At 43.6% G+C, this 25,083-nt stretch overlaps 1 protein-coding gene and 1 pseudogene across 2 annotated transcripts in view; one reads left to right on the forward strand and one right to left on the reverse strand.

Annotated features, from left to right (window-relative positions):
• Positions 1-24,739, reverse strand: part of LOC138825220 (lactosylceramide alpha-2,3-sialyltransferase) — a 52,610-nt gene extending 27,871 nt beyond the window's left edge. The window contains exon 1 of one of the 2 annotated variants that reach the window (XM_070019612.1): positions 24,548-24,739. In XM_070019612.1, coding sequence (XP_069875713.1) covers positions 24,548-24,650 — 103 coding nt within the window. In that variant the 5' untranslated portion in view covers positions 24,651-24,739. Of the gene's footprint in view, positions 1-24,318; positions 24,414-24,547 lie in introns of those variants that run through there. The other variant, XM_070019613.1, reaches the window with a different exon arrangement.
• Positions 2,362-3,202, forward strand: LOC138825221 (F-actin-capping protein subunit alpha-1 pseudogene; annotated as a pseudogene).
• Positions 24,740-25,083: the final 344 nt, after the last annotated feature.

Below are 25,083 nucleotides of genomic sequence, written 5' to 3' on the forward strand. Positions count from 1 at the left end.
CTCTGGCTCGGCCTGCTTCTTAAAACTACAAACCTGTAATCTACATTTTGCAGACTCTGTCTTGCCAGCTGGCTTCTTGTTAAACTGTGATCCTGGGATGTGCTAGCAAAAGACTGTAAGACAAAAGTAGTCTTTCAATTTGCCGACAGCAGCAATGAAGGCAGCAAGCAATGAGGGAGGAGGGGTAGTCGACATGTAATACCAGCAGCAGCTGTGAGCATCCAGGAAACTTGCTCTGTGTCTGGCAGAAGCCAGAGCTGGGCTCTGGGGGCTCATGCCTCCTAGTTACTCAGGAGGCTGAGATCTGAGGATCATGGTCAGACAGAAAAGTGAGTGTGATTCTTATCTCCAATTAACCAGCAAAAGCCAGAAGAAGTAGAGTGCCAGCTTCGAATGGATAAAAACTGCCAGGCTCCAGTACTAGCATAAAAAAATTTTTTTTTAGAAATCCCAGATCATCTCTTCAGTGTGTCAGGGATGATATTTCAAATCATGTATCCAAAAATGAAAAAAAAAAACAAAGCCAGGTGTAGAGGTTCACATCTGTAATCCCAGCACTTGGCTGGAAGAGGCAGGAGGATCAAGAATTCTAGGACAGCTTGGACTACATAGTGAAACCTTGTCTCATAAAAACCCTCAGAAACGAAGTTCCTAGGTTTTCAGAGGGAAGTTCATTTGGAAATGATCACATGTCTAGTGAGCTGGACAGATATACATTTATAGAGAGACAAATCAAAGCATAGTCACACTCAGCATGTTCAGTTTGCTCAGCAGAGACTGGTCAATTCCCTTCTGCATAAGTATCACAGACTCCCCAAGAACTTGTTAGTGGATCAATAGACCAAGAAAGAATGATTAAACTGAGCACTGGAGGTTCATGACTGTAATCCTAACTATGTAGAAGGCTGAGATCTGAGGATGGAGGTTTGAAGCCAGCCCTGGTAGGAAAAGGTCCATAAGACTCCTGTCTCCAATTAGCCAGCAAAAAGTTGGAACTGGAGGTGTGGCTCAAGTAGTAGAGTACCAGCTGTGAGGCAAAAGCAAAAAAAGTCAAGTGAGAGCACAAAATCCTGAGTTCAAGTTCCAGTACCAGTTCAAAGGAAAAAAGGAACAAAAAAAATGATAGAGGGCTTGCATTCCCACTTCCCATAGCAATGTCACCTGGAGAAGCAGCCTGGTGTAGGCACCTTCACATACTAAAACTACCTCTAGCCAGAGGTATGCCTGCACAATTCAACCAGTAGTAATAGTCAATTCCATTTGAGTTAAGAGACAACTACAGAAGGACCTTGCCTAGCAAAACTGCTTATACGGATGTATCTTTCTATATTATAACACCTGTCATCATGAGGCAAGTTGCTCATACTTTCAAACCTAGTATAATTTTTATCTTGTCTTCCCTCTAAGCCGTAGACTCCATGCAAGCAGGGGTCCTTGCTTTGCCCACCTAGTGGGCATCCAGTATCTATTTACTGGGTAAGTTACTCATTTCCTGAGGGCTGCAGAGGCCGTGGAAGAGTCAGGCATTCCTCCAGACTTCTGTTTGCCAGCTGTAACGAGGGCTAGCTGGCCTGCCTTCTGCCTCATGGCTCCCTCCTGGTTCCCCCCTTAATTTCTAAGTTCCTGAGTCTATCCATTTGGATCCTCTTCTTTCTGAGGTTCCTCAGGCAATAACTCTCATAATGGCTTCATCTTGACACAGAAAAGTATTTTCCTACTCACATATCAAAATGTTATGGATTCTTAAGAGTCTATGTTTCCCATGGTCATTTAAAGCCACTTCAGTGGCTAAGTCACCATCCCATAACTCTGACTTCACCGCCCCCCCTCCCTGCCTCTCTAGGCAGGGTGGGAATAAGTCAAGTACCTGGGAAATGTATTTGGGTACAGTGACAGCTATCTTCAGGAAGAAGGTGGGAACGCATCTGCCCTCACCATCACTAGAGCCAACCTCTGGTGTTATTGTGAGGAACTTTTGCTTGAGGCTTTTCTGGTCAAAAGGAACAGAACCTGTACTTTGGTTAAATTGGCTATTCCTTTCACCCTGGCATTTCTAAAACTAAAACCCTCTTCAATGTGACCTCCAAGTTTACATAGTTGCCATCAAGATTCAGTGAGGATTGGGCTGGGAAGGTGGCTCAGTGGTAGAGTGCTTGCCTTCCATGCCTGAGGCCCTGGGTTCAATTCCTCAGCACCACATAGGCAAAAACAAAAAAGCCAGAAGTGGCGCTGTGGCTCAAGTGGTAGAGTGCTAGCCTTGAGCTGAAGAGCTGAAGGACAGCGCCCAGGCCCAGAGTTCAGGCCCCATGACCGGACCCCCCCCCCCAAAAAAAAAAAAGATTCAATGAGGAGCAATCTAAGATGGCTGACTTCAAGGATCGGGTGCTAGATGAGGAGAAGGTACAGAGAGATGCTAAATTCATCACCCATGCATCTCCAAGGGAGTCTAATGAAGTATTCAGTGATGTTTGGCTACTACTTAATGATGACAATCTCCTTAGGGAAGGGGCAGATTTGTCCAGTATAACATGGATCAGTTCTCACTTGTGAAGATAGAAGAATATAAAGATTAGGTCTTAATAACAGAGCACGGTGACCTGGGTAATAGCAGATTTTTAGATCTAAGGAACAAAATTTCCTTTAAGTTTGATCACTTATACAGAGAAGTAAGTGACACCACTCTCCCCATCTCCCTAGCTAGAGGAAGGAGATGAAGGTTTGAAGTCTTGGAGAGAATTCTGTGACAGTGCTTTAAATCATTATTCCAATGGCTTCTATACTGTTTATGCTAAACTATAGATGGGCAACAGACTATAATTATGTGTATTGGAAGCCACAAGTTTCAGCCTAACATCTTCTGGAATGGTTCTTGGAGATGAGAGTGGAAGTTCACAATCATACTACCTATAGCACAGCTGGTTGCGGTGCTAAAGATTCAGGTTCACTAATATGAAGATGGCAATGTTCAACTGGTTAGTTATAAAGATGCACAAGATTCAATAATTGCATCTAATGAAGTCCAAACTGTCAAGGACTTTAGACTTTATTAAAATCTCAGAGTGCAGAAAATGAGTATCTGACAGCAATTAGTGAAAACTATTAATGTCTGATACCACATTCAAGGTGGCAACTTGAAATTTTTAGCACCAAAATTGACTGGATACTCAGCTACAAAATTGGCAAAGAAATGTAGAATGCTTAAAAGCTGACTACAGGATTCTTCAGTATGTGAAGAGGATTCAATGTGGTCATATGATAAATGATTTATAAACAAGAGTGATATTTTGCTAGGGCTACCAAAGTCAACTGATTTTCTAGCCTCATGAAAAACTGGTGAACCTATTGCATTGTCTTGATTTTTTTTTTTTTTTGCATTTTCTATCTTGTAGTTCTCTGTTATCACTATATCTACTTGTATAAATCTTTTTTTTTTTTTTTGGTTGGTCATGGGTGTTGAACTCTGGGCCTGGGCATTGTCCCTGAGCTATTCAGCTCAACGTGAGCATAATTTACTAGAGATAAGAATCTCACGGACTTTCCTACCTGAGCTGTTTTTGAACCGTGATCCTCAGATCTCAGCCTCCTGAGTAACTAGGATTACAGGTGTGCACCACTAGGGCCCAACTACTTGTATAAACCTTTTCCCCCCTGCTACATTTAATGGAGTGATATATCCTGGAGTCATTTTTCCGTATAGAAAATTTTCCTACTCATGAATTCCTGCTATTGATTTAAACAAAAATACAGTCAGTACAATTTTTTTTTTTATTTGGTTTTTAGCCCCAATTTTCCAAAACACTTCTGGTACCTTCAGTAGTTTCTACTGATCCATCAACAGCTAAAGAGGTTATGCTACAAACTAGCTAGATGGAAGACACATTCATCCTTCCTCTGCTTTGATCATCATCTATAGCATCTCACAAATGTAGTTTGCAGATGCTTAGATTGGGGCTTTTCAGATCTACTTTGAGGGGAAGAGGAAAATTTCTGGAAATTCTACTATCCTCAGCTTCTCTGGGCGATCTTATTTCTTTAAATGCAAAGACTTGAACCACATTCCCTACACATGAACATGCTTTCTTTTTTTTTTTTCATTCTCCCACTTTCTTCTCATCAAGTACCTTTGTAGTTAGAAACATGTACATTTTTAGTAGAGTTATGCCCATTTATGTATTTGTTTCCTCTCCCAGAATTGCTGACATATTATGGCTGTGGAAGAATATGAAACTCGAAAAAGGCAGATTTTTGAAGGAATAATAGGTATCTTGTGCTCTAAGACTTTGTGGCAGGATTGTGATATAAGCAAATGAAACAGACATCTATGTAAATCACAGAAACTGAAAATGAACCCGAGTGAAAGGATACCTTCCAGGCAGTATCTTTCTATTGCAACCTGTTATTTAAGGGAAAACTAGTGTTTTCTTCTAAATAGGTATAAAATGTGTTCCAAATAACTTCTTCCTTGATCCAACCTGCCAAGAACTCATGTAACTGTGATAAAGCAACTATTCCCAGGTATATTGGCAGGTATGTTCATGATCTCTGAATATGCAGGCAACACAGATATGACAACTAGTAATGGTGGATTCATTTACATTGTTTATACTTCTATGACCAGGCCTTGAGGGAAGGTCAGTGTTTTGAAAAGCAAGTAGTATCTTCCAACCTGTCTCCATATAATTGTCAAAACAGGGTGTTTGTGCTTCAGCTTTGTTTTTGCTCTGTAATACAGTCAAGTGACCGTATAAGTGAAAGCTATGTAAACATTTTTAAATTTTTATTTCAAATAAAATATATTCTTTTATTTTTATTTTTTATTTATTTTTATTTCAAATAAAATATATTTGTAATATCTGTCATTCACACTATCTGGGCATACTGTCTTGCTTTTGCCTGGTGGCTTACTTCTTGTTAAGGAAAAGAAGAACTGCATTGGGATATTAAAGGATTTTTGAAATGTTTTGTCTTAAACTAGTTTCTTTTCAAGACTGTTCAAACAATAGTAGAGGCTGTGGATATATTACTTGTGAAATGTTAATCTTATTTCAAAATAAATACATAAATACATTTTACCCTTTTCAAACTAGCCAATTGCAAGCAGATTGTGGGGGGAAAAAAGAAGAGTCTATATGTCTGATGAGGAAAAAAAATCTTATTAAGTTTCTGATTTAAAGAAATATAAGGGCTGGGCACCGGTGGCTCATGCCTGTAATCCCAGCTACTCAGGAGGCTGAGATCTGAGGATCAAGGTTCAAAGCCAGTCCGGGCAGGAAAGTCCGTGAAACTTTTATCTCCAATAAACCACCAGAAAGCCAGAGTGGTGCTGTAGCTCAAGTGGTAGAGTGCTTGCGCTGAAGAGCTGAAGGACAGCACTCAGGCGGAGTTCAAGCCCCACGACCAATTAAAAAAACAACAACAAAGAAATATAAGGGCGGGCTGGGAAGGTGGCTCAGTGGTAGAGCGCTTGCCTTGCATGCCTGAGGCCCTGGGTTTGATTCCTCAGCACCACATAAGCAAAAAGAAAAAAGCCGGAAGTGGCACTGTGGCTCTAGTGGTGGAGCGCTAGCCTTGAGCTGAAGAGCTGAGGGACAGCGCCCAGGCCCAGAGTTCAGGCCCCACGACTGGACCCAAAAAAAAAAAAAAAAGAAAAAAGAAATATAAGGGCAGGTTTTAGCGCATTGGTGAACTTTTTTTTTTTTTTTTTGGTGCTGATACTGGGGCTAGAACTCAGGACTAGGGCACTGTCCCTTAGCTATTTTGTTAAAGACTGGCACTCTACCACTTGAGCTCCACTTCCAGGGGTTTTTTTTGGTAGTTACTCAGAGATAAGAGTCTCACAGATTTTCCTGCCCAGGCTGGCTTGGAATGGCAATTCTTCTATCTCAGCTTCCTGAGCATCTGGGATTATAGGAGTGAGCCACCAGTACCTGGCTAGAGTTTTGTTTTGTGTGTATGTTTGTGTGATATTGTTTTTCTTTTACACAGGGTCTTGCTATGTAGCTCAGGCTGGCCTCAAACTTGCAATCCTCCTACCTCTATTACCTGACTGCTAGGATTACAAGTGTGTACTACCATGTAGAACAGTCACCTCAAAGCAGTATATATGATGAGCTGTCAGATTAACCATAAGCATATGGATAATTACTGGTGTAAGAATGGAAAGGGAACTAACATTTATGGGAAAGAACATGTCTACACTTGATCTCACGGAATCCTAAAAGCATCTAGGTAATCAGATTGTCATCTCCATTTAACCTGCCAAGGACATACTTGGGTATTCAAAGTAACTGAAAATTCCAACCTACATCTGTCCACTTTGGCCTCCATATCCACCTTCCCAGGGTTGCTTGGAACATGTGACTTGAAACAGTAGGTAGTGCGTACATGTGTGCATGTATGCATTCATGTGTGTATATTTAAATAATGAAGGCATGCCAGGGCACATACCGTTTCAAACAAAACTCTGAGGTTGAGAGAGCAATGTGTAAACCATCATAGCTGGTGTGGGCTGTCTGGAAGGTGGACAGGCATAGCTTAGACATTACTAGGGTAGTGATGGGCATTCTGTGGGGTTGGAGGTTTCTGAGAGTGAAAGTGTTTCCCATCAGAAGAGACTTCCCTGAGATACTGAGGCAGGATTTAGGCACTCACTTCAGTGGTGGTTCAGGAGGGAGGAAGACCCAAGAACCATCATGAGTAAGAGAAAGAAGAAAGGAGTGTAGATCTACTGAGATTTGACAACAGGAAGATGGCCATGCAAAGATATCTGAGTCCCAATTAAGGACAGAAATAGGAGTGGAAGTCAATTTTTATAGCTTAGTGATGATGAACTTGAGAGGATAAATAATCAGACAACAGTGCTCGGGAAACACCTCAAAATGTGGATTAGGGCTTGGCAAAATGTCCTTCTGGCCATCCAGCCCTTCTCAGCAGTACCAAGTAAATTAAGCCACAAGGCACATGAACCACTGTCTCTCCTGCATCTAGACTGGTACCACTTCCTACCATCTTCAGGAAGTGGCAAACAGTTGTTCAAGGAGTTTTGTGTTTTAAGATGACCCAAGTGCATTCACAAAGAAACAAAGATGACAGGACAGAAAGACTCACCTCAGGGAAAAGTCAGCCTTGGGGACACACCTTAAACTTGCTGATGGGAACTGTACAATAGATTCCAGCTCCAGCTTCAGATAGAATGGATGAGCCCACCACAGAGGCCTGGCTACCATGAAGAGAAGAGCAAACGACTACAAATGGCCAAGAAAATTTAGGACTGGGCTATAGGTGGGAGGCAGCCAGGAGGGAAGGTGGTCCTACTGGCAGGCATGGTAAATGTTGGCTGCTAACAGCACAAAGCTTTCCCTTTTGTACATCTGCCTTCTCCCCAGCCAGTGGCTGAATGACGGGGGACAAACGGCTCAGGCTCAAGCTAAAAGAGACAAATAGGACATGTGTTCTCTCATATGCAGAAGGTAGATCTAAAATACATGATAAATTATACAGATCTCTAGGCATTCATACACAGTGAGACTCTTAAGGGGTGCAATCTCTACATGCCTCTTTTCATATAAAATAGTATTTATCAAAATGAACTCCAGGAAATGGAAACAAGAAGTTTTTAATTTTTTTTGTCTTGTTTGTTCGCTTTTCTGTGTTTTGGGGGGAGCGGTAAGGGGGTCACAAAAATGTAGGACGATAGGGTGGACAAATGCAGCATTGGTACTCAGTAGAAACCACGTTGAAAATAAACAATACAACTTGTGGGTGAGGACAGGAGGGAAAAACTGGAAGAGAAGAAGGAAGGGGTGATATTGTCCAAAAAGAAATGTACTCATTATTTGACTTATAAAATGACCCCTCTGTATACCATCTTTGTGTGTGTGTGTGTGTGTGTGTGTGTGTGTGTGTGTGTGTGTGTGTGTGTGTGTGTGTGTGTGTGTGTGTGTGTGTGTGTGTGTGTGTGTGTGTGTGTGTGTGTGTGTGTGTGTGTGTGTGTGTGTGTGTGTGTGTGTGTGTGTGTGTGTGTGTGTGTGTGTTTAAAGTCTTTGGCTCCTTCCCTCAAACTGGGATCACCACAGAGATGGCAGAAGCTGACACCTATGTTCCTGTGGGAATCAGAGATCACAGGCTGGCTCAGCTCCTTGACCTGCATGCCAGCTCCTTTCAGCCTGAGGGCTCCCAGTAAGTCCAGGCCATAGCTTCAATTCTCTCTTGAGTTGCAGGACATCAAGGTGAGCAAGATAGCAGAAGGCTACCAGAGCACTTGTGGAATTTCTTGGAGATCTGGGGGAAGATGAAACAAGCAGGACAAAAATCCCTAGGGCAGGCAGGGGTAGCGGTGGGGTCAAGGAAGAGAGAAGTTGGTAAGAGAAGTTATATGAGCCTCTACCAGCCTCTGGGAAGATGGGGTGAGGCAGAGGACAAGAGCTTCTGCTGCACTGCCAGGTCAGCAGATAGAGCTGAAGGAGTAAGAGGACAGGAAGAAAAACAAGTTAAAGGGAGGTGGCAGAGCCCTATCAATCTAGGGCAGGAGGAAGTGATAGCAGTGATAGCAAGGTCAGTTGGCCTTGCTGAGTCTCAAACATCTGCGGGCCACCAAGTCAGAAAATTCCATTGAAAGGGGGAAAATCCTCTGGAGTATAGGCTGGAGTATAGACAGGAGTGGCTATACTTAGTTGTGTGTAAGAGAAACCTGATCAATAAGGCCTTGAACCAGGCAGGGTTTATTTCCCTTCAGTACAGGAAGTCTAAGATCAGCAGGCGGGCTAACACAGCAGCTCTGTGATGTTATGGATGTCCTGTCATTTTCTGTTCTTCAAGTACTGGAATTAGAATATGGTCAGCTTCTGCTCTATCATCCAAGCAGGAAGAACAAGGAGGGAAGAAGGGAGGGAGGGAGGGAGGGAGGGAGGGAGGGAGGGATGGAGGGAAGGAGGGAGGGGTTCTGTCTGGATCAGGAGAGGGAAAACTTTCCTCAAGACCCCAGACAATTCCATTAGTATCTCCTTGGCCAGAACTACTATGGCTAGATATAACTGCAAAAGTTGGTTGAGGGCTTTTTGTAAACAAGAAGGCTGCTTCCTCAAGTAAAATTAGGGTTGTATGAATAAGGAGGAGGGGAGTTTTTAACATGTAGTAGTAGAATTGGAAGGTCGAGATAAGAACTAAGGACCTTTGGATGAGGAAGACAGTGAAGGCTGCTTGCTCTAAAGAAATAAGATCCCCATAAGCCTTGGCTCAAATGGTAAAGCTGTGTAAGTAATAGACCCTGGGCTCAATCCCTGGTACTTCAGCAAAAAGGGGGGGGAGGTGAAGAGAGAGAAAGAGAGAGAGGGAAAGAAAGGAGAGGAAGAAGAGGGAAGAAAAGAAGGAGGGAGGGAAAAGAGAAAGGAAAGGAGGGGAAAGAAAGGAGAAAGAGAGGGAGAGAAAAGGGAGAGAGAGAGACAGATGTGTGGGAGTGTGTGCAGAGAGACCAGGGAGAGATAAGATTCCCAAGGACAAACAGAGCAAACTTCTCTTAATTTGGGAAATTACCTTGAAGGGATTGAGACCAAAGAGAAGTAAACATTAAGAAAAATCTAACTTCAATGTGACAATTCCAAGCTAAGTTCTGGAACACTGAAATACGAATTGTTTTAGAAAGCAGAGCAGTACTTTCTGGACAAAATGCATTTTAAATTGCTTTACTTGGAAAAACAAAACAACCCACTGCATACACACACTGTCTAAGTTATTTTCACAGATCCCTTCAATGTGCTAAGTACGGACACAAGGATGAAACAAAGACCTTGAGTTCCAGACTAAGTAAGGTCCAGCTCTCTGAACACAGGGCCAGGGAAATGACACAAAGAACAGAAAGGTAGAATGTAGTGAAAGCTGTGTGGGAAAGAGGGCTGTTAGCAGTGTGCGTCTCACACTCTGCCAGACATGGGAAGTTTCTAAAACTGCCTCCCAAGGGGGTCTCCAACCCCATCCATGGGCACTATGACAAAAGCAGTGTGGCCGGGGTCCAGACACTGGAGTGCAAGTTCTAAACTCTCATCTATCCCCACCCTAAAGGAAGAGGCGGTTTGTTGGGGTAGGGGAATGGGACAAAGATGACAACAGAGGTGAACTTAGAGGACAGTATGCTAAGTGAAATTTTTAAAAGAGCTCAAACTCTCTCTCTCTCTCCCTCTCTCTCTGAAACAGTGGTTACTTCTAGTGGGACTGGAGGAAAGAAACCAGAGTAGACAAAGAATATATAATGATCCAGTTTATACATTTAATGTACAATGTGAAAGCTAAAGTTATGGAACTTCATTATTATATTAGGTATTTTGTTAAGATTAGGTGCTTTTTGGCTGTTCCTGGGCCAGAAGAGTAACTGTGTGATATGACAGATATATTAGTTTGCTTTACTACGGTAACCACTCTACTATCTAGCTGTACCCTGTAATTTCATGTTGTAAATCTCAAATATACACAATAAAACTGCTTATGAGCACACTAGCGCCATGCCTTACCTGCAGCTTTTGGAGCTCTTGTTGACCTTTTACTTCTTTCTTATGATTCTACAATCAACCATCCCTTCCTCATCTAAGCAGATCTGAATCCAAGTACAACCTAGGAAACTTAATTGTAAACCAGTTTTTGCAGTAGAACCCTTTAAATGAAAGGTCACTCCGAATCCCAATTTATAACACAGGTAGGATTCAATTGTTCTCTCCTAAGGTTTCTATACCTTGGTACTGCAGACGTTGTAGCCTGGGTAATTCTCTGTGAACAAAGTTGTCCTGTACATTGTAGGATGTTTAGAACCATCCCTGAACTCTCAACACCAAACAACAGTAGCCTATCTGATCTTCCCCCTTTCAGCTTTATCAAGCAAAAATGTCTTCAGACATTGTCAAACATCCAAGAGATCAAAGGACTTCCTCCCCCCCCCCAGTTCTAATCATTCGATAGTCATCATGTATATTAAAATGTCAACATTATCTTATTTTTAAAGTCAATTAGGAGAATTAGACTTAAAGTAAAAACTGAAATCAAAAGTTGAAATTGGTGAGATGAGTTTCCGTATCTAATCTTTTTCCTTGTTTTACTTTGTTGCCCAATCTCAAGAAATCCTAATTTATCAAGATAAGCAGTTACGTCCTCACTCATGCAGGAGAGTCTGCACAAAAAACACAGCCTGAATCACACACCAGACAGGGTAAGGCAATTGGTAGGATCAGGTGAGGATGCGGAATGTGCACGTAAGCAAATTCTCTCGTGTTCTGTAATCGCAGCAATTGAGAAATCCTGCCTTCCAGGAAGATTTTACAGTGGAGGGAAAACACCTGGAATAAACAACAGGTTTCAGCCTGAAGTCAGGCAGATTTTCCTACAAACGGCAAAATTATGAGGTTTAGTCTTCATGAAGAAAAACTGATTGGTAAATCCACAACTAGTACTATACTAATCAGCACATTTCTGATTCTGAAATATGGGGAGGGTGTGGAGTGTGGGGTTGGGGGGGGTGGGTGTTGGTGGTAGTGGGGTTTGAACTCAGAGGCTTACGCTTGCTGGGTAGATGTACTAATAAGCCATGCCTCCAGCCCTTTTCGCACTGGTTATCCTAAGATAGACAAGATAACACTTTCTGACCAGACCATGATCCTCCTCTCTAATGTTTTCTGCTGTAGTTGGGTTGACAGGTCAAACCACTATATCCAGCTTTTTGGCTGAGATTTGTCTGAAGTTTGCTTGAAATGGTGTTCCTCCTAACCTCAGACTCTGAAATGACAAATGTAAGCCACCAGGACATGCTTTTTAATCTACATTAATAGTAATTCCTCTAATGTAGAAACTCCATCATTATTATAATTCAATATTCTGCTTTTCACGAACTTCAAGTATTAAGGCAATTAATTTGGAACCCTTGGAATACATGAAACAGTCTGCAAACTTCAACATGCTCAGCAATTACAGATGGTATTTCTCCCAGATTTTACCAAAGTGGCAAGGCTGTCAGCAGGCACTCTCTCTGAGTCTGGTTTTCACGCAAAAGCGGATTTCCTTAACAACTCTCTACAAACAGCTTCCCACCTTGCAACCCTGTTATTTGCTTTCCTGCTTCTCTTTATTTCATAGCACTCATTGCTACTGCTACACATTTGTCTAGTCTCTTCTGTCTCCACTAAAATATGAGGTTCCGCTCTGTACATTTTGTTCACTGCTACAATGTAGGAACCTCAAATAGTACCTAGCTTGTAAAAGGCACTTAGAAGCACCTGCTGCACAGATGAACTGATGCGTGAATGAATGCATTAAGCAGCTGCCTGCAACCAAATCCCCACTGAGCCAGGTGCCTGTGGCTCATGCCCATAATCCTAGCCACTGAGGAAGCTGAAATCTAAAGACCTCAACTTGAAGCCAGCCAGGCAAGAAAGTCCAGGAGACTCTTTTCGCCAATTTATCGCCAAAAAGCTGGAACTGGAGATGTGGCTCAAGTGGCAGAGCACCAACACTGAGCAAAAAAGCTCAGAGATGGTACCTAGGCCCTGATATTCTCTCTCCTTCTCTCTCTCTCTCTCTCTCTCTCTCTCTCTCTCTCTCTCTCTCTCTCTCTCTCTCTCTCTCTCTCTCTCTCTCTCTCTCTCTCACACACACACACACACACACAGAGGAAAGATTTAAAATGTCCAACTCTTTGGCAATTTGATAGAGGCCAGTCACTTGAGCTCTTGGAGGATGCTTGCCAATCTGTAAAAAAGAAATATTAGGCACTTCTAATTTCTAACACCCTTCCTCCCCTAAAATGTTAGGACTCTCACTCATCAGTTTTTCAAATAAAGAATGAGAAAACCTAAATCTTAGCTTGTTCAGTGGGTAAAAACATGTTTGGACCAATTAGGGAGAGTGATAAAATAAAATATGAATAAGTGGGAGATGATGACTGAAGGTAAAAGAGACAAACAAAAAATAGGGGTGGAGGCTGGGGGACAAGTAATTCTGGGGAGAAAGAACTGGAAGGAAAAGACAGGGAAGATAACCAGAAGCCACATAACTTTTTCCCACCTCTGCTCCCTGAGCCAGCAGTTTCAGATGGACTCTGCAAGTGCTGATAAACAGACCCACCCACAAAGCCATCCTACACCTCAACTTGGGGATCTGCCTCTGGACCCCAAACATATCCTTAACCACTCATTCATTCTTCCCAGGAGAACCTAGCCAGAAGTACAGAAAGTTATCCAGACTGGATTTAAAAAGTAAAGGCTATTAAAGGACCCTACCCCATGCTGCACACAGATGTGGGATTTTCACTGAAACATACAACTTGAGGTTCTGTCAAGGCAGGAGGCAGACTCTTCTAGGGACAAATGCTAGCTTTGGGAGGACTACATCCTCTGAGGCTTGTACCTTGTTAGCTATGGAAAACTCTACCACAGCACTTTGAAGTACTCCGATCTTTGTGCACAAATGCCCTTTACTATGCTTAAATATCCTTTGACGGTTGCATTCTACCTGGGAACCCTCTCTCACAGTATGACTATAGGGCCAATCTAAAGCAGGGCAAAGTGTGAGTCAGAGCCCATTGACTGGATGTCAAGAGGCAGTTTTAACGCAGGAACAGCAGCAACAGATGTCAGGAGAGAGAAATCTTCAGGTATAGTGAAGCCACAGTGTTAGTCAGGCCTTCTACCCAGTTTTATACTAAGGCCAGAAGAGGCAAAGCAAATTCTGAGGAGCCCTAAATGATACAGGAAGTAACTTCAGCAATGGCCATGGAGAGTTAGACATGGGGAAACCTCATTGTTGTTTCTGCTGTTGAACTGTTACAGCACTGTGACCTAGAGGCAGCAGGGGTTTCAACTTTTGTTTTGAAATTATTTCACATTTACAGAAAATATAAAGACTCTTCATCTCTCCTTCTCCCAGGCTTTCCTGATTGTTAACATTTTACCACACCTGTGCTGCCAGGCTATTAGTATATGATGTGCTTATAAGTTAATCACTTGAAAATAAGGTGTAGACATGATCATCTAAATACCTTATGTCCTAGAAATAAACATATTCCTATACAACCACAGGATAAGGATTGAAATCAGGAATGGATTCAACACCGGAATCCAATATAAAAGTTACAAAGAAAATTCTCTGAGAGTTCCAGTGATGGCCGATCTCAGCACAAAAGGCACAACAACATTATTTTTTTCTATTCCAGGATGCAGTCCAGGGTCAAATGTGGCATTCACTGTCATGTCTCTGAGCTTCTTTTAATCTGAAGCAGTTCCTTTATCTCTCATGACCATGCCATTTTCGAAAAGTACAGGCTAATTATTTCAGAGATTATCCATTAGTTGGTGTTCATCTAGTGTGGCTTTGTGATAAAATTCAAGTTACACATTTTTTCACTAAAATTTAGCAGTGAGGCTGCGCCTTTCCCAGAGCACTTCCTTCAGAAGCATGCGGCATTGTGCTGTCCCAGCACTGGTGATATTTAATGTGATCAGATAGTTAACAGTGGTATGAGCCATCTTCCTCTGCCATTCTTGTCATTTTCCCTTTGTAACTTTCTGGAAAATTTCTATTAGGAAAAGGATAAAATTATCTGACCTCATGTAGGCTCAGATGAGTTCCAACTTCAGGAATAAAACTAGGTTTAGACGGAGCAGTAGTTGGTGAGGTAGAATTAGCACGGAGATTCCTATCATATTTACTTCAAATAACCCCAATTCAAGTTTGATCCGAGTAAAAAACAAAATAAAACAATACTGTAGATTGCTTGGACATGACAGTTGAGGACTTAGTTTCTCTTTTGCCGCTCTATATCTGCTGGAAATTTTATGAGGTGTCCAGTAGCAGCAAGAAGAGATCCTTAGGTCCAGATAGCTGACAGCAAGAGTCACACTAATTTTCCAGGGCCAATGCCAAAGAGCTCAATGCCATGATTCCTGTTCTACTGTGGGGCAGTATAGGAAGTATAAAAACAAAACCTTAACTCTCTACCATGTCACATTCTCACCTGACTAGGTTTAGGAACTCTACCTTATTGAAAAAAAAAACCATTTAAAAACTGTTATCACAAAGTTAGAAACTTCAGAAAACATATGAAAATAGAAAAAACATTTTAAAAGTATTTGTTATACTACAAGCCAGAAAAGATCACTGTGTAAATAGATACAAATACATACACAGATAACTAACTTACCACGACTGGATTAAAGGTGTCTGCATTATCCTTCTTTGAGGTGTGTTCCACTGGCAATGAAGGCCTACAATCAAGGACTGTGAAGGATGGTCTACAACTAGAATCTTCCTTGAAGCACAGGACATGAACTAATTCATAATGAATAATGGTTACCTGAGAGTATTAAGGTTTCAGCTTTTTATAATCCCTGTTAGATGGGCTGCTCTGAATTGTATACTTTGCTTTGCTCACCTAGCAACCTTTTAACAAGCAACTTTCACACACCAGAAACAGGGAACAAAAATGTAAGACAGTTTTTCTTCCTTTTGTTTCTTTTTTTGTTCCTTCCTTTCTTCTATCTTTGATCTGTCTGTCTGTCTGTCTGTCTGTCTGTCTGCCTGCCTGCCTGCCTATCTATCTTTTTGATTGAGGATTAAGCATGCAAAGAAAGTGCTCTACCACTTGAGTCATGCCCCTAGCTGCCCCCCCCTTTTTTGGTGAAAGTCCTGGGGCTTAAATTTAGCATCTGGTCACTGTCCCTGAGTTTTTTGCTCAATGCTGACACTCTATCACTGCTCTACTTCCTGCTTTTTGGTGGTTTATTGGAAAAAAGAGTTACAGACTTTCCTGCCTGGACTGGCTTTAAACTGTAATCTAGGATTACAAGAAATCAGTTACTGGCATCTGGCTTGTTTTTTTTTTTTGTTGTTGTTGTTGTTGTTTTTTGAGATAGGGTCTTTAACTTTGTTCAGCCTGTCCTAGAATTCAAGATCTTCCTGCTTCTGCAGGTGTGTGCCACCAAACATACCAACCTTTCCTCTTTAAATTACCAAAAAAACAGGAAATGTTCAAGTACCTAAAAGTAATGAATATTTTAATAGTGGAGCTGCCATTTAGCTTGAGTGTCCTGGACAGGAAGTCATAGGGCAATCAGAGGAAATCAGGGAGGCTTTCCTGAGGAAGTGATGTGTAAATGGGTCAGTAAATGGAATGAATAAGATGTCAGAAGAGAGAAAGAAAATAGCAGGCATTCCAGATGGAAAGATGGCCATAGTAAATACCCAGAGAGGTGGACTGAGGCCAGATACCAGGGTCTTGGGGAAAGAAGTTCAGCTAAAAGAAACTAGGGCCTGCCAGTGGTTCTAAGTAGGAGAGTTGTGAGATCATCTTGGTATGACTGAAGCCACAGGAGTGGATGGACAACAAGTTGCTGAGAGCATGACTGAGAGGTGACAGAGGAGCTGAGCCGGAGATAAGAAGGCAACAAGGGGGTCAAGCAAGAGACCCAGGGGAGGAAGGGGCCTGAGCTAGGAAGATCTGTTCATAAAGCTCCAGGGCAGCTGAGAGTTATGAAAAAGCTCCCCACACTGCTATGGTTTTGAGACAATTTAGTAGTAAAGGTGGGTACCCCAAAGAAAGAAAGCAGAGGGAACAGGACTGGACAGGATGCATGGGAGGAAACCGAAGGAGATATACATAGAGCTGTCCTTCCCTTCTAAGTCCCTGGAACCTTACAAAGAGCTCTTTGGTGGTGGGGGATCTCATGTGACAGCTTATTACCCAAGGTAACTGCCATGAGGGAACAGGTCTAGGGCCACCCCACAGATGCCCAATAAAACAGACTGCAGGAGCAAAGGTTTAAATAAAATATTTCCCTAACTCTTAGGAGAGGAACAGAAAGTCACAATCCCTGTGCATCTGATCATACAAAATAATATTTATCAAAATGAACTTCAGGAAATGAAAACAGAGTTTCTTTTTTCTTTTTTTGAGGCTTTTTTCTTTTTTGTTGTTGTTGTTCTGTTTGCTCCTTTATATGTCTTTGGGAGTATAGTGGGGGCACAGAAATGGATGGAGAAAGGGTGAATAAATGCAGTAGTGGTACTTACTAGACACTATGTTGAAAATTAACTATATAACTTATGGTTGGGGATAGGAGAGAAAAACTGGGAGAAAGTGAGGGAAAGGGTGACATTTCCAAAAGGAAATGTACCTGACTTATGTAACTACAACCCCTCTAAACATCACCTTTATAATAACAATTTTAATTTTTTTTAAAAGAATTACAATAAAATAGTCTTTGTTCTTAAAAAAAAAAAAGACTTCCTAGAGCAAGCTAGGGAAGGGGCGACATTGTCCAAAAAGAAATCTACTTTACCTGACTTATCTAACTGTAACCCCCTCTGTACAGCAACTTTATAATAACAATTAAAAAAAAGATTTCCCTAGAAAAAATAAGTAGTGGGATTAAATAAGAATAATTCATAAGAGAAAGTAAGTGTTCACAAAAGAAGTTCTGATAGTAGCATAAATAGGTACTGAAAGAAGATCTGCCTCAAGCTGGTGTATAACAGAAAGCATGGGATGGGGGAGGACGGGGGTTTTAGGCAAACATTAATATACCCAAGATCTCACTGCCAGAAAGAAAGGACAAGGTGAGGCAGAGATCCAGGGATCACAGCTTGAGGCCAGCCCAGTCAAAAAGTTCTTGGGCTGGGAAGGTGGCTCAGTGGTAGAGCGCTTGCCTTGCATGCCTGAGGCCCTGGGTTCGATTCCTCAGCACCACATAAGCAAAAAGAAAAAAGCCGGAAGTGGCACTGTGGCTCAAGTGGTAGAGCGCTCGCCTTGAGCTGAAGAACTGAGGGACAGCGCCCAGGCCCAGAGTTCAGGCCCCATGACCGGACCCCCCAAAAAAAGTTCTTGAGATTCCATCTCAACTCCTAGAAGTAGTGGTATCTACCTGTTAACCCACTCTGGGGTAGCAGGAGCATAATGTCTGTATGGTGGCAAGGCTGGCACCTGTAGTCTCCAGTGGCACTGAGAAGCACAGGCTGGCCCAGCATGAGATACTACTTCAAAAATATCAACCAAAAACAGGGGTATGGCTCAAGTGGTAGAATATCTGTCTAGCAAATGTGAGACAGTGAATTCAATCCTCAGAAAAGGAAAAAAAAAATACCTCCTCAAGGGACAGGGAATATGGGAGATTTGCTAGGCAGCTTTGATAATATCTTATGGTATTCAAAATCCTGTGTCCTACAGGAACAAAAGAACCAGTGCAATAAAGTCCCAAATCAGATAGCTAATTAGGATCCTGAAAAAAAGAATGGAAGGAAAGTGACTAGGAATAATCTGTGGTTGGACCATAACCTGACTTCTGAGGCACTGAGTAGAGGGTAACAAAGGATGAATTTGTTTGGGCCACTTTAAACTCAGAACAAGGGGGCTGGGAAGTTGCCTCAGTGTAGAGTGCTTGCCTTGCAAGCATGAGGCCCTGGGTTTGACCTTAAGCAGAAAAAGCTGGAAGTGGCACTGTGACTCAAGTGGTGGAGCGCTAGCCTTGAGCTGAGGGACAGTGCCCAGGCCCAGAGTTCAGGCCTCACAGCCAACTACAAAAAAAAAAAAAAGTAAATTACCCTCAGAACAAGGTAATCATGTTTGTGTTTCTAAAACAGACAACAAATATTTAGATCTGCAAGAGGAATGACTAAACTACATGTTTCCTTTCACATTCCAGTCACAAATCCCTTTTATCTTGGTCAAAATTTTTAAGCCAGCATCTGAATAGGCTCCCAGACAGACATGCTAGTTTTTAGTCATACACAGAATCTGTGCCTAGGGATAGAGCAATCAGGGGCAGAAACACAGTCCCTCCTTCCAAAGGTCTTATAAGCTCATGTTAAAAAGCAGACTGATAGGGGCTGGGAAGGTGGCTCAGTGGTAGAGCACTTGCCTTGCATGCATGAGGCCCTGGGTTTGATTCCTCAGCACCACCTAAACAGAAAAGGCTGGAAGTGGCACTGTGGCTCAAGTGGTAGAGCACTAGCCTTGAGCTGAAGAGCCGAGGGACAGCGCCCAGGCCGAGTTCAGGCCCACGACCCACAAAAAAAAAGCAGACTGATAGATCCATCCCTGAAATAAATATTTTCATGTTTTTAAAAAAATGACATTCTGTGTTAAACATAAAGATAGTGCAATAAGACAATTGGGGGTTAGGTGTTAGGAAAGACTTCTAAGTAAGAAATATTCTACTGTGTTCTGAGTAGAAATCAGCGAAGCTGGGGGAGGCAGGAATAGATGGGAACATTAAGAATGGTAGTATGTCTACAGGGCCCAAGCTGGAATGGCACAATAGGCTGATAGTACTGGAAAAGTTGTCAGTTCCTGCCATGGGGTTGGAATTTTACCCCAGGAATAAAAAGGAGCCACTTGGGGGATTTTAAAAGTGTAACAAAAGCTGGGCATCAGTGGTTCATGCTTATAATCCTATCTCTCAAGAGGCTGAGATCTGAGGAGCGTGGCTCAAAGCCAGTCTGGTCAAGAATGTCTGTGAGACTCTAATCTCAAGTTAACCACCAAAAAAAGCCAGAAGTGGTGCTGAGGCTCAAGTAGTAGAACACTGGCCTTGAGCCAAAGAGGTTCAGGACAGTGTCGAGCCCTAAATTCAATCCCTAGGACTAGCACACACACACACACACAAAGTAACTGAAAGCCGAGCGCTGGTGGCTCACACTTGTAATCCTAGCTACTCAGGAGGTTGAGATCTGAGGATCACAGTTCAAAGCCAGCCCAAGCATTAAAGTCCATGAGACTCTTATTTCCAATAAACTACTAGAAAAACAGAAATGGTGCTGTGGCTCAAGCGGTAGAGGGCTCCCCTTGAGCTGAAGAGCACAGGGACAGAGCCCAAGTCCAGAGTTCAAGCCCCATGACCGAAAAAAAAAAAAAGAAAAAAGAAAAATGTAACTGAAGACTCTGTCCAGGGATGGATACTAGTGGGAGAAGGTCAGGAATGAAAATAGAAAATAGTTCAAATATAGTATTTGCAACTATGAAAACAGAACAATGAGACTTGGTGAAATTATTTTGGGAAAAAGGGAAAGGGGAAAGGGAAAGTGATAGAGGGGATGAGACTGATGGGATTGTAAGCATACAGAAATGTAACAGTGAAATCCCTCCTGAGCTGATGGTAACAATAATAACAGTAACAGTAATAATAATAAGTGGACTTGGATTTCCAGAGTCCTCTCTTGAGGCTACTTGGATTTCCAGAGTCCTCTCTTGAGGCTACACAGGAGAGGTCTTCTCCTGAGGCAGTTCCAGGTAGGGCTTCCATGGAACCCCAGGTGAACAAGGATATGGTACTGGGGGTGTGCTCACTTAGGGAACAGAGATGCCTCTGTCACCACAGACCAACCTCACAAATTTTGGCCAAAGGCCTTCTGGTGGGGTGAGAATGTACTACCTGCTACAAGGACACGGACAGCATTGTTCATTTATCACTTTCTGGCTTGGGTCTGAACCCTGATTCTTCCTCCTACAATTCCTTAGTTTCAAAACCTCTCTGCACCTTGCTGCCCTCCTCTGTAAAATAATAATGGTACCAAGTTCACAGGGGTATGGTGAACATGAAGAGCAAATTAGTCATGTCTGGAACAGAAGGCAGAGTGAACAGGTAAAGCATGTGACTCTTTTCGTCCTGTGTTTTGTGGCATGTGGGTTCTCAGGCAGGGCTTAGGGAGCAAGCAAACTTTGAGGACTTGGTATAAGGAGGAATATGAAGTAATTCATTACTAATTGACTGCATATACTTTGAATCTGTTATTAGATGCATAGGAGTTTAGAAGTTTATATCTTCCTGGGAAATTGAAACTTGGACCACCTGTTTCTTTTTAATTTTTAAAATGGAGCTACTAGAAATTTAGAATTATGGGTTTGGCTCAGGTTATATTTCCAGTGGACAGCACTGATCTAGAGAAAGAATAAACAAGAAGCTCAAACCAGCCACTAAGCCCTGAGTAACTAATAATGGGACTGTAGAGAATGACGAGAAGAAAATATGAAGGCCACATTCTGTCCTTCTAACATTTATCTGCTGGAGTGTTACTAAGAAAAGAGAACAATATGTTCATGAAAAACTGAAATGGGTGAATAACAAGGCTAGAGAGAATGAAATGGCAGAGGAAAAGCAGCCAGAGAGAAGCAACTACATATCTAATAGAAAAACTGCCACTGCTCAGATCTCAATATATACAAGTCTACAACTATGAAAATGAGTCTTAAAAAACAGCCTTCACATTCAAAACACACATTATATCATCAAGGTAGATTTTTAAAAATTTTTGTTACAACTTCATCAAACCTACCAAATCTTATCACATGAGACTTTTATAATTCCAGGTGTTAAAAACAAAAGGAACAAAAGACCTCATGGGTTTGGGAGACAGAACCATTAAAAAACTTAGTCCTAGATATTTTTCCATCGCATAACTGAAAAATAAAATCATATTGTATGGCTCAAAAGCCTAAATAAGCAATAGCTTTTCCTCTATGTCAATAGCAATTCTTAAGTAGAAATCCAGGTCTGGAGAAGGAGAGAGGGAAAGAGGGAATGAGACAGGGGTAGGGGGAGAAAGGGAGTGAGAGAGAAGAAAAGAGAGAGAGAAAAACAGAGAGAGAAAGAGAGATTTGCATCAAGGCCCAGGGGTGCTAAGATGCAAGTGAAAGAGTTTGACCAGAGAAACTCTTCCTTAAGATCAGAAGACCTTAGAGTTCATAACCATGAACACTAAGCTCAGCCTGCCCTGTTACCTGACCCAAGAGGAGACTAGAGTCTTGAAGGCTGAGTCCTCTCAAGGCTATATGGAGTTCAAGCAGAAGGAAACTGATCCTATCTATCCTAACTGATAAAACACCACCTGCCTCCATTTCCTTGACATTGTTGCCTTTATCGTCTAGTAGTGAGAAACCACTGATGTAGTTATTTCGAAACCTGGAATAAAAGAACTTTTGACTATCACTCCCCAAACTGAGCAAAACACACACTCATAACCTTGTGATCCTATTGTTCAGTATGGAGCCAAAAGATACATGTATGTGTACATATGTTTCCAAAGCCAGGCACTAGAGCGGTCACAGCAGCATGATTTGTAATAACAGCCAGATGCTGGAAGCTGCCCAAATGTCTGATGATAGTACATGGATAAATATGTGGTATATTCACCTGGTGGCTACTATTAGCAAAGACAATGCTGCCACAATGGGTGCACCACAAGAGCATTTTGAACAGTGCTTATAGAAAGAAGGCTAACACTGTAGGATTCTATTTTTATAAAAGCAGGAGAGGAAGTCAAGATGGTGTTGGTGCTGGGGAAGTCCGTGACAGGAAGCAGCAACATCCTGGGGTACGTGGATGTTCTGTTTCTTGATCTGAGTGCAAAGCACATGAGTAAATTCAGTATGTCATTAGGTATGCCAACTTTTTCTAGCACTTATATACTATACTTAAAAAAAGAGAGAGAGAGAAAAAAGAAGCTTCATCTGGTATCTGAGTAAGATAAGTCCTCAAGACCCTTTTTGAGCTCTTTTTTTCTACTGGTCTTTACAAACTTCACTTGCTCCATGGAGGTCCATGTAATCTAGGTCTTTCTCCAGGGAAAGCCCACATATCACCATCAGTATTTATGGCTGCCTCCCACACAAGGCCTATGATTCACACCCCACTAGTGGATGCCTTCCCTAATTTATGCCACCCACACCAATCTAGCTTTTGTTTTCCTTCCTTAGCAGTTAGAGAGTTTGTATCATCATTAATGTGGATATATTGTCACTTTTTTTTATTTCTGCCAAAGCTTCCCAGCTAGTCTAACAACAGGAGCATGCCCTCTGGGGGATGATCTCTATCCTCTAGTATCCACAGGCACCAAGGATTAAATCACTTCTCAGGAGCCATTCACTTCCTAAGTCACAGCTGCTAACCACTCCTTACTGCTACAAAAGACCAGGTGGGGAAGTAGAAAAAAGAACTGGAAGAGGCAAACCGAAGTATAAGTCGTTTCTTCTTGCTCTGTCTTAACTACAGCCTTACTATCCACCACTCAATCTATTTTGTTTACATGGGACATTTTGTAACATGTACCAAAATTATAAAGATTTTCAAGTCATAAATATGAGCTTTTTATTATGTATCATGTGTCCAAAGTCCATTCTCTCTCTTCTATAATCTGCTTCAAACCTACTCATCTCATTCCACACCAACCGTAAGACTCCTCAAGCTTCATTTCGCCTTAGACAAATAGCATCGTGTAACATATCGCAAAACAGAACAAAGACAAAATCTCACCGAATTCTAATGTTTAGAATACGAATATATTACTCTTCTTTGTTTGAACAACGAATAGAAGGCAGATGATTCCCAGCTCTGCAACTTGGAAGAAGACAACCCTCGGAGGCATCAAGCCTTGGGATTGATTACTCAGTGAAACCACAACCTGTTCTGACTCAGTCGGTGCCCCTCCATTCCACAGGGAAAGATCCTTCTTGGTTTCCGGATGTATAACCTTCAGCAGGTAAAGGATTAGCAATCCGAAGGCAAGAGAAAGGTTTAGCCAAACACCACGAGGTACACGTTTCTCTCTGTGAGTCCAAAATCCAACAGTCCTCAGCCCACACCCGTGGGTGCCAGGTGAATTGCAGCATCTAACAGTTTTTCTTTTAAATAAAGGGCATCTAAATTCGTAGCGTTCATACACATGAATGAAGACGGAAGGATATAAAAAATTCATCTTCCAAGTCAGCTAGCCATTCTGCAGAACTCTGCTCATAAATACATTTTTAATGGTCACAACTAGGAACCCGGGAGGCCTGGAAAGGCTCTCAGGTTAGCCAGCCACTGGGAGATGGGTGTCTGCCTCGGTCACCCCAATGGTGTGGGGTACCAGTGGGAACCCGCCTTTTTCTTAGGGGCCAGGCTTCGAGGAGACGCTCTCACAAAAACAACGCACACCGGACACACGGCCCGCGGTCAAGCCACAGCTCACGATCCCCAAGGAACCAAGGACTTGGGAAACGTGTGTCCTGCGCAGGGCTGGCCGCAGAGCGAGGGCGGGGAAGGTCACCCGGCGAACCTCCACCAGCCGGCCCCACACACGCCGCCTTCCCCCAGGGCGCACGCAGCGCCTGCGGAAGCTGCTGGCAACCCCCGCCCGGGGAGCCCCAAGCGCCCCCCCCCGCCCCGCCCCCGCCGTGGGTACGCGCGTTCACTCGAGCCCGTTGGCTCGGAAGCTTCCAGCAATGAATTAAACCGCAAGCTGCTGCGCAAAGCAGCGTGGAAACGGGCCACTGCGTCGGGACCTACCATCCCCGCCGTCCCCGCCGGGCGCCCTCACCTGTGCGGGCTGCGGCTCCCGGCGCACGCTCCACGCGGCGGGGAGCCTCGACCCTCGGCCCCCCGCTCCCCAGGCAGGCGCGACCGGAGGCACAGCGTCCCGGGGCGCCGTCCGCCGGGGCGGAACCGCGCAGCCCTGGGCACGGGAGATAAAGACAGCTCGCTGACGCCGCCCCCCACCCCCAGCCCGCGGGCCCCCAAAACGCCGAGGAGGGGGCTGCACCACGCACCTCGGCCGGCAGGTGCCGCCGCCGCCGCCGCCGCCGCCGCCGCCGCCTGGGTGCGCGGCTGCAGGGGACGCCGCTCCGCGCCGCCCGCCGTCTCCGTGCGCATACTAGGGAGGGGGCGCTGGCCGGCCGCCTTCCCCGGGCCCCGCGCCCCCGCCCGCCCCCCGAGCCCAGCTCGCGCCCATTCAGCCCCCGGCCTCCCGCTCCCAGGCGCGGATGCGGAGGAGGGGGAATGGGCGGGGCTGAGCGTCACGAGGCCGCTGCCAGCCAATCGGCACGCGCGAGGGAGCGCAAGTCCAAGGATGCGGAGTGGCAGGGCGCCCGCGCGGGGACGCGCGTCCCGCGGGAGCCGGGCGAGGTCGTCCGCCGCGCCCTCCGCGGGGTTACATGGTGGAAAGTGCACACCGGATCGTGGGGTGCGTTCAGAAGGCTTCGGGGCTTTCTGCGACGCGTAGAATTAACTGCGGAGCCCCACGTGCCTTAGGCGCCCGCTGCGCCCTTGTTCTCTGACAGATGACTGGTCCCAAATCCCTCAGGCC

The sequence above is a fragment of the Dipodomys merriami genome, unplaced genomic scaffold (genome assembly GCF_024711535.1).
Source record: "Dipodomys merriami isolate MVZ:Mamm:240054 unplaced genomic scaffold, mDipMer1.0.p SCAF_136, whole genome shotgun sequence".
NCBI classification, from domain to species: Eukaryota; Metazoa; Chordata; class Mammalia; order Rodentia; family Heteromyidae; genus Dipodomys; species Dipodomys merriami.